The sequence below is a fragment of the Perca flavescens genome, chromosome 7 (genome assembly GCF_004354835.1).
Source record: "Perca flavescens isolate YP-PL-M2 chromosome 7, PFLA_1.0, whole genome shotgun sequence".
Lineage (NCBI taxonomy): Eukaryota > Metazoa > Chordata > Actinopteri > Perciformes > Percidae > Perca > Perca flavescens.
Window position 1 is genome coordinate 33197354 of NC_041337.1, and position 9971 is coordinate 33207324.

General features: G+C 39.9%; 1 protein-coding gene across 2 annotated transcripts; it reads left to right on the forward strand.

Annotated features, from left to right (window-relative positions):
• Positions 1-2369: 2369 nt before the first annotated feature.
• LOC114559303 (tumor necrosis factor receptor superfamily member 14-like) lies at positions 2370-9305 on the forward strand. 2 transcript variants are annotated; one of them, XM_028583900.1, is made up of 9 exons: positions 2370-2628; positions 5880-5973; positions 6123-6248; positions 6694-6849; positions 7232-7322; positions 7425-7600; positions 7713-7744; positions 8339-8380; positions 8473-9305. In XM_028583900.1, exons 1-9 carry the CDS (start codon positions 2590-2592, stop codon positions 8542-8544), a joined length of 828 nt encoding a protein of 275 aa, XP_028439701.1. In that variant the 5' UTR covers positions 2370-2589; the 3' UTR covers positions 8545-9305. The 2 variants fall into 2 exon arrangements, with proteins under 2 accessions (XP_028439701.1, XP_028439702.1); XM_028583901.1 differs by lacking the exons at positions 8339-8380; positions 8473-9305 and adding an exon at positions 7834-8092 and having other exon boundaries at positions 2399-2628.
• Positions 9306-9971: the final 666 nt, after the last annotated feature.

Sequence of the window (9971 nt, forward strand, 5' to 3'; positions counted from 1 at the left end):
TCAACTCTCCCCTTCTTTTTTTTTTTTTTTTTTTTTTTAACAAAATATTTACAACCTAGGGAATAAAAACCAAAAATAAAATAAAAAAAATAACAGATGAGATGATTCAAAATAAAATGCACTTATCTTCAAAAATAAATGCACTTATCTCAACTACCTGAAACATTGAGCAAAAAAAATTAATTCACAGACTCTGAGGAGACATTTTGCTCCCATTTTCAACTGCTTGCTGCTCATTCTTGCATTCACTGAGAAACTCCATTCAAACTTTAAAACGTTCCACATCCTTCATACGTTCAGGGTCGGCGCCCAACTCTTTCAAAGGCATTCATACCGATTAATCCATTTCCACTTTTTTTCCACAAAATTCAAACCAATCATCCAATCAAAAATATACTGTACTGCATTCACACTGCAATCTCCTCAGAAGATAGATCTACCTAATGGAGACGCTGTTCGTTCTGCCACCCAGAGGATGGAATCCTCAATGCTATCAATTCAACACAAACAAATTTCCACAACCAGACTGCGTCTGTAACCTCAACACGTCCACAAACCATTCTTATTTACAATGAAGTTATCACCACACAATTTCAACACATCTTATTTACAGTTTATCAAAACACACAAGTTGCTGCCGTGGACTCAAATCCCAACACCATTCTATTTCAAAAATATTTACAGCAGCCTATATACAACCCTATATTTAATTGTTTACTATCTTTAACCTCACAGAGAATTATTTCTCTATCGCCGTCTCAATCGGAGTTTCTAACACTATGGCCACACCTCTTGTGACCGCACAGAGACTAGGTACTCTGTCGCCGGCTCATATTCGGTCTTTTTAACACAAAAATTTTACAGGATTCTAAACCTGGCCGCTTAAAAAAGTGGACTTCTAGTGCACTATAGGCTAACCATGGACCCTCTTTGCGGGCTTTTAAGCTTTACAGAACCACATACAAACACACACTATCACATACAATAGGCCTACTTTTGTATTTATCGTTCTCAACATAGTCCTCAATTGGGCATTACTTTTATCAATTACTTTTACAGATTTTAATAGACTGACCAGTTGATGCTGCTGAATTTTCACAATGTAAAACGTTTCCTATATACGCTATGTAGTGTTTTGATAAAAACAGGTTTTCTGCTCACCTCTCAGTTGTCTGGGCCCATGTGAAAATTCAGCAAGTCACCATGATTCAGTCTTTCAATTTGCCTTTTTCCTTTCATCCTCCAAAAATCACCGTCAGGGTTCACCAATTGTTAAGAAATCTGTCTAAAAGACACACACACACACACAGAGAGGTGCGGACCGAGTAAACTGTCTGCAGTTTTGTTGAAGTCACAGAGAGTCACGGTTGGTTTTGTTAAGAAATCTGTCTAAAAGACGTGTTCGTTCTGATTTCTGGAGGAGGAAGGAGGGGCATGGGTCGAATTGAAAGTTAAGCAAAAGGTTAAATAAAACAACATGAAAACACAGTCAAAACACAATTAAACATAAAACATGAAAACACTGCAGCTGACAGCGGACTGAATCCATGCATTTCCTTGTGGAGTCACATCGAAACAGTCATGTGACATGACAAACAATACGCTGTAAACAGCGGACTCCAATTGTTTCTCTTGCGGGGTCACAGATTGAAGTCCCGAAATCACCTCAGTTTCCGAATTATATTCCTGTGGTATAATGTGGCTGCATCAGCTCCAGGTCGGGGTTGCATATTTTGTGTCTCACTGCAAAGTTATGGCACCAACTGTCCTTGATATAAATACCCTCCCCCCTCTAACCGTAGGTGGGAGAAACCTTCAATTTGAATAAAGTTGTCTGGCACTTCTTCACTAAACCAGGTTTCCGTAAAAGCCATTAGACCAGACTCAGGGTATTCGTAGCAAGCTCCAACCTGTTGACGCAGTTCATCCAGTGTGTTTTTTAAGGATCGTGGGTTGCAGAGATGTATGGGTGGTAGCAGTAGCTTGGTGGCTCCTCGGATGTGCTGTCTGAGACCGCCTCTCCTAACCCGTTTCTTGGCCTTCCTGTCTCGACAGAGGCCCGGTCCGTGATGTTGTCGTAGCTCCCCAGGCACATCGTGGAGCAGATCAGGCGACGGTAGCACTCCGCTGTCCCGCAGTCCCAGCAGCTCGGACCGGCTGTACATTAGAAGGCCACTGCTGCTGATGGACCTGTCAGCAGAGCCCTGAACGACTTGGCCAGACAGGATTAGCCACGGCAGTGCTAGTGGTTCCATTCTCTTCCAATTTACTTCACACACGCAGCATACAGTTCACAACGCAAGTTATATCCAGCAAATTTGCACACTGAGTCCACTGATACCAGATAAACAAAAAGTAAGGAAATTTGTGTTTGGTAGATCTGTGGTAACAATGCTTTTTGGCAATAAATCGTATACAACATCTCCAGCTGCATTAGAGCAGGTCTCTGCTGTGTGTAGTGTAATCTCTACATGGTTGTCTTCTTTTTGTTTCCAGATGGTGTTCCTGTTTTGGATTTGACGTCTCTCTTCCTCCCAAATCTGAGGGAGATGTCTTCAATCCATAGAAAATGTGATCCTGCCGTATACAATGATGTTAAGAAGACATTTGACAGTTGCACCATTGCTGGTAAAATAATGTTATCACAGCAAGCTTTTATTATAATTCATTCATCATGTTGCTCCTCTCCAACATTTCTTTCTCTCTTTCTTTCTTTATAACCCCTTTGTTGCGGCTCTAAGCTGCCCAAGTGCTGCTACGAGTGACTAAACACTGAGAGATGTATTATTAAACACACTATGACGCGCCCAAGATTGTACAATGATTTATTCCTCTTCTTCCACACTAAAATACAACTAGTACTGCAGTTACCAAATGTAAAGTTACTTTGTGAGTAGAAATAATTGCATTAGTGCAGCAGTCAACAGAAAGTGTTCGATCCCAGGCTCACCCGCTCTCTGTCAAAGCCCCAAAAACCAACAGGTGAACAGGTGAAGTAAACTTTGAGCGGAAGTGAATGTTATCACTTCCGCTCAAACCGCGATGAAAACGCCCACCACCAACAATATAAGTGCACAATATAATAATCAATAAACAATATAATTGAGACCATAAAAAACATACAATATGTGGCTCCTACATATGTGTATATATATATATATATATATATATATATATATATATATATATATATATATATATATATATATATATATATATATATATATATATATATATATATATATCTCTCTACACACACACACACACACACACAAGTAAACAAAAATAAACTGAACCGCCATGCTTGGCGGTCACAGGCTTGTATCATGTGAACACGTCGACAGCGTTGTTGTCATAGAATTCCTCATGGGGCCGGCAGAAACTACACACTATAGTTTTAAGTCTGATTCAACTTTTGGAGAAAAGCAACCCGACATCACCCTGTGGTGGACAATCATGTGACCAGAGATCAGACTCGTCTGTCCTTATTATGCATGAGAGTCCCGTTAACATTACTGTCTCTATTGCAGCTACAAAAAGTTGAAAACACTCTGAAGCAGTGGCAGCTGCTGGTCATCATAAAAATGTCCATTTATTTATATTTAAATTCTGCCCTTCGTTCCTTTTCAAGTTCATTGCTCTTTTCATGCCTTTTATCTGCCCTGTCAAAGTCAGACAGATCTCGAAACCCCACCTTTGACCAAACAACCCATCCGTGAGAAGGTTTCATCAAGAGGCATGGCCAGCAGTACATTTTCTTTGTCACGGCACTTCCAGTCAGCCAGCTAACTTTGTCATACCAGGAGAGCTGTTACTGTTACTTTGCCTTATCTTTTGCACTAAATCAGTCATAGGTGTTGATCTACCCTGCTGTTTAATTCTAAGTTTCTCCTCGTAAGGAAGACATTTTCAAATGGCTTTGCCAAAACCAGGTCAACAATATTAGCTTTGTCTGCCATTGTGTGAGGTTTGCTAGCTGTCTAGTTCACTCCTACAACACTAGCCTAGCCTACTGTATGAATGAATGAACGATCTAACAAAACAATATTAAAGGTGCCCTGCCACACGTATTTCATTACTTTGTGGTGATGTCTGAAGTTCTACTCTAGTCTCTAGTTTGTTATAGAAAGCCTACAGGAAGACTCAGCTAAGCTGTTTGAATCTGATTGGCTAACAGCTAGCCAATGAGAGCCTGGCTGTCAGCATCCTTTACCCAGTGCAACTGGACGAGCTCATGAATAGTAATGAGCTCAGGCAGTATGATGTCAGACTGACCAGCTTTTGTAATTGGCCTGATTTCTCTGCCTATTTCTGGCTAGAGCTGACAGAGGAGGTAGCAGTTCATTTTCACATTCACCACATAACACAAACACATATGGCCTTAAACATATTTCAAAAAATACAAAGAAAAATGGTTTTGTGTGGCAGGGCACCTTTTAAACACGAAAGAGAAAATGTGGGAATTAGGTTAAACTGAAACAAGGAATGTGGTGTATAATTGTATGAAATGTATGTTGAAAATTGGCTAGCAATCGATTGTCTTTTGACTACACTCCGCAATGGGATTGAGCTCGAATAGCTTCGGCAACTTTTTATAGTACAAAATCACTATCAATCAAAAGGAGATCTTTTGACAGACCCTCCAATCATCATGCAGAAGCCCGGAGTCCAGAACAGCCCACTCCTCCATTGACCCCCAGAGACGCTGAGCGTCCGTGGGCGGGACATAATCACAGCATTTATCCAATCACCATCAAGTTTTGAAGCACTGAGAAAAACTGATCAAAGCAGCCCCATTGAAGTCCATGGACACCAGGCTTCAACAGGGAAATGCACTGAGACGCTACGGGAATGTATGAGAAGGAAATCGAGTCAGTAGACCTGCTATATGTAGCTGATTCTGAACTAACTGGTCTTGGAGATGAACGTGTTCTAACAGATTTTTAATCCAAATAATTTGACCAATAATTTATTGACATTTTAGGGGAAGCCGAGCTTCCCTTGCAGTCTTAAAGAAATCGCCACTGCTCTGAACGTAATAATAATAATATTAATACATTTTATTTGTAGAGCACTTTTCATTGACAAATCAATCCCAAAGTGCTGAAGGATAAAAACAGGGTCAAAAGCAAAGCAAAGAAATAAAGATAAACAATAACACAAATAGAGATTAATGAGAAAGCTTGCTAAAAAAGAAAGGTTTTTAGGCCCTTGTTGAAAGAGTCGGTGGTTTGTGGAGCTCTCAGGTGGTCTGGGAGGGTTCTCCACAGGCAAGGAGCAGCTGAGCAGAAAGCCTGATCCCCCATGGTGCCGAGTTTGGTCCTGTGGGGGTGAAGAAGGACTTTGTTTCCGGAGCGGAGGTTACGTGAGGAGGTTTGTGGTGTGAGTAGCTCTTTAAGTAGGGAGGGGCATTACCATGGATACACTGATGGGGGAGTAGGGAGATTTGAACTCAATCCTGTATGAGACAGGAAGCCAGTGGAGTGAGTGAAGGATGGGTGTGATATGGTCGTACTTTCTCATCTTCATTAGGATCCTAGCTAGAGCTGTTTTGGATGTGTTGTAATTTTTGAAGGTTCTTGCTAGGAGTCCCGCTGAGGAGAGCATTACATTGCAGCCGTAAAAAAGGAAACACAAGCACTTAACAGCCCATGGGTTTGTGTAACAATAGGCGACTGTGTCCTGCAACAACAAAGGAAAGTCCCTTCAGGTCTTGCTTCATCTCTTTTCTTTTTCTCCGCTGCTTTCCGTGCTGCCTTCATGTGCAGTCTGAAATTTAGACAGATTTCTATCAGTTATTAATATAATTTCAACAGCTTCTATCAGTGAATTTGAGTTGCAGTATGTGTTGTATGTTCTAACCAGGCTTCTCTTCACAGATACTTGTGCTGAGTGTCTTCAGAGGACATACCCTCACATGTCATCCAACAGAGTATCTGAACGAGGATCAGTGCTGTCCTACGTGTTCTGCTGGTAAGATCTGATTGAATGTTCACTAGCGCCACAGAGGGCAGCCAAACACCTGCCCCCACACTGCCATGACACAGAGCTGCATTTATTTTGGCAAAATATCCCTTTTATTAGAAAAATATTGCATGAAGTTGTTGTTTTCTTTTCAACAGGAAGTCGCGTTAGAAAACATTGCACAGAGTTCAGAACAACTTCCTGTTTGGATTGCGATGAGGGAACATTTATGGATCGTCCTAGAGGACTTACAGAATGTTTTCCCTGTTCACGCTGTGATTCAGGTAGACTTCTGTTTATATTTTCTAATTATTAGTTCAAATGTATGACTAAGCCTAGATTTAGTAGGATTATCACTGCTGGTCCCACTGTTAATGCTGTGTAAGAACTGAGAAAACTAAAGACTGGTTTAACAGTGTCATTGTGAAGATGCAGAAAGTCATTTAGAAGAGTTTACTGCAGAATTACAGACTGCACCCAGAAACAAAGACCTCATGTGTTATGAAATACTGTGAGACCAGTGAAGACTATTTTGTGTCATAAAATCCTCTTTTCACATAAGTAGATAGCAGTCGACATGATTAAAAGTCTTTTTGCAGTTAAGATATTAGCTGTTGGTATCAGCTTAGACTTTTATTCTCTGTTTTTTATAAATGACACTATTTTAGCATGTAGCTCTATAGTAGAAGAGACAAAATACATATATGTAACATCTTTATGTGTTGACAGGTTCTGGTTTAAAGATGAAGACGCCATGTACAACTACCTCAGATACAGTTTGTGAACCACTGGAGGGATTCTACTGTCTGTACACTATAGAGGACAGCTGTGTGGAAGCACAGAAACACAGCAGCTGTCAACCAGGACAATATATCAGCCAAAAAGGTTAGTTTATTGTGTTGACTTTGAGATTATAGGTATAACTTAAATTTTAAATGAGAACACCAAAGTTCAGAGGAAATAACCTTAATGAACTTAAGAAGAGTCTGACAGTAGAAGAGACTGGAATGAGTCATTTTTCCTGAAATATGAAAAGCTTGTGAAAGATTATATTTTTGGACTTGAAACAAATAAATGTTGTATATTATAATAATAATAATAATAATAATAATAATAATAATAATAATGTATTTTGCTTCAAAAATGTCAACAAATAGTTTTTTAAATCCACTGAAAGGAGATCAGACAGATCTGATGAAATGTAAAGATGTCATAGAACACGTTGTTCTCTTCACAATATGTAAACTGAACTGGATCATTTGTACAGGAACAGTATTAAGGGACACTGAGTGCTCTGACTGCAGAGATGGAACATTTTCCAATGGGACATTATTGACATCGTGTCAGCCACACACACAGTAAGTGAAGCTTCAGATCAGACATGGACACACCTGAACTCTTCCAACAGCAGCATGGTTCCCTACACATGGTCCTGTCAAAATGTCCCTCTATCATTCCAGATGTCAATCATTGGATCTTCAGCTGATAAAACCAGGAACTGCTTCAACAGATGCTGAATGTGGAGAACAAAGTTCAGGAAATGTGAGCCGCGGCGTTGTGGGGGGGCTTGTGCTAGGGGTCGGACTCGCAATAGCTCTGGTTTTGGTGTGGCGTCTCAAAAAGAAGAAAGACACAGGTATGATTGGCATTTAGACAATTAAACGATTTATGTTTTTAATACATAATATAATTGGCAGAACATTATGTTGTTGATTGAGGTGCTTTTCATTGGTAATGTTTTGATGCAGGAGGAGAAGGAAATGCAGACAATCCCCAACAGGTATGTTCTTTACTGTTATTACTCAGTCCATGTTACTGTATGTATAGTGAATTCTTCATTTCATGTCTTTACTCAATTTCTCTCCTCAGGAAGTGGCTATGATAAGTAAACACAGAGTCAATTCATAGGACACTGCAGAGGAAAGTTCCAGGTTCACTGAAATCCAGTTGGTTGCTGACACATTGTCAGTTATACATAAATGAATCAGTCCAAGGTGAATTTTGGGCATAGTGCTCCAAAGTGAACATCTGCTGGTCTGCAAGCCATTGTGGGGGGGCTTGTGACCTATTTAGTCGGACTCGCAATAGCTCTGTTTTTGGTGTGGCGTCTCAAAAAGAAGAGACACAGGTATGATTCGGCATTTAGACAAGTTAAACATTTATGTTTTTAATACATAATATAATTGGCAGATCATTATGTTGTTGATTGAGGTGCTTTTCATTGGTAATGTTTTATTACAGAAAAAAAAAGCGAATGCAGACAATCCCCAACAGGTATGTTCTTTACTGTTATTACTCAGTCCATGTTACTGTATGTACAGTAGAAAGTAGGAATGATTTTAGTAGTAATTAAATTATATCACTATTTTATCAGAAGAATAAAAATCCACAGGAAGAAGAATCAGAACAGCTGCAGGTAAGACAGTAGTGAATTCTTCATTTAAATGTTCATCTCTTTACAAATGTATAATATGTTTCTGTTTAAACTCAATTTATTTCTCTCCTCAGGAAGTGTCTGGGATAAATAAACACAGAGACAGTTCATCGGACACTGCAGAGGAAAAGTTCCAGGTTCAATGAAATCCAGTCAGATGCTGACACATTGTAAGTTGTACATAAATGAATCAGTCCAAGGGGAATTTTGGACACTGTTCTCCAAAATGAACATCTGCTGGTCTGCAGCCTGCATCACTATCTTCCAGAGATGTTACTGGACAGAGACTAGTCAGTCTGGAATAACAGCTTGGAGCAAGTCCCGGACTAAGTCTGTAACGGCTCCAGGCTCTTCACTCAGAACTTCTGCTCCATCTCTCTCACCTGGACATTTTGCTGCTTGTACAGTGAGCTCTCCTTGTGTGGAACTCCTTAAAGGCCAACATGTTCCCATCCCTGTCATTCCAAGCCACAGATCACCCAGACATCATGTGTCTGAAGGCAGGTATCATCAGAGAGCTAACACCTGGCCCCCCCTGCCCCCCGGCCTCTTGCCTCTACTGAAGCCCCTCCTGACCAAGCTTCTGTCAGGACGGCTCTGCTCAACGCTCGCTCCCTTACCAACAAGACATTTCTTCTCAAAGATGGATTTTTTTAGGGAAAATTTGGATTTTCTGATCTTTGCAGAGGAATACTGAGTATTCATCCATTAATGAACTTTGTCCTGCAGACTGTAGCTTCATCAGGACACCGAGGCTGTCAGGCCGTGATGGTGATCTGGTAGTGATTTTTAGAAATAGCTTTAACTATCGGTTGGTTAGCACCGAGACTGTCCTCTCATTTGAACTCAATATGACTCGGAAAAAAGGAAAATCCTGCATTCTGCTCTTGCTACTAACGTTTTGGTCCCTCTGGACCTTTGTCAAGAGTTTTCTTTAATAAATGGCGATGCTGTAGCAAGAGCAGAGCGCGGGATTTTACTTTTTTCCAAGTTTGTGATATTTTCCAGTGCACTTGCACAGACGAATTGTTGGATGTGCGAATTATTTTTTCAAATAAACTCAATGTGACTAAAATTGGTAAGTCAAAGCCTTTTTATTTTAATTTACTGACCTCACGGCCCATCTGACCCTATCCCGTCTGATTTTACTGAGTTTTTATCTTGAGTTATAAAATTGGACATAGTTTTAATTATTAGTGATTTTCATGTTGATGAATGCATTTGAATTTCTTTATATTACTGAGCTTTTTAACTTTATACAACATGTTTCTGGACCCACACATTGAATTCATTTTATATAACAAGGGGACAATGCAAACTAAGAAAACACGTGATTATACACTACATGGGTTAAAAATGCCAGAATTGGCCAACAGGCTATTTGTTTTCTGTAATCCCCTGGCCTCAATGTTAGAAAGGCTTTTTAAATAAGAAAAAGGACAACACATGAGGACTTGGCACAACTAGTTTTAGTCCTGACATGTACATGTATTGACAATCCATTGTTTTATCTGATTTGTAAAAGATCAATACGTGTTTAGTTATCTAATATGGTGTGGGACTATTTTCCTCT

What these genes read in the sequence shown, in the direction of transcription:
- LOC114559303 (XM_028583900.1), top strand. Translation starts at nt 2,590, where the DNA reads ATGATGTTAAGAAGACATTTGACAGTTGCACCATTGCTG. An exon ending in TGACAGTTGCACCATTGCTG is followed by an intron (nt 2,629 to 5,879) that starts GTAAAATAATGT and finishes TTCTCTTCACAG; the next exon opens with ATACTTGTGCTGAGTGTCTT. An exon ending in CTGTCCTACGTGTTCTGCTG is followed by an intron (nt 5,974 to 6,122) that starts GTAAGATCTGAT and finishes TCTTTTCAACAG; the next exon opens with GAAGTCGCGTTAGAAAACAT.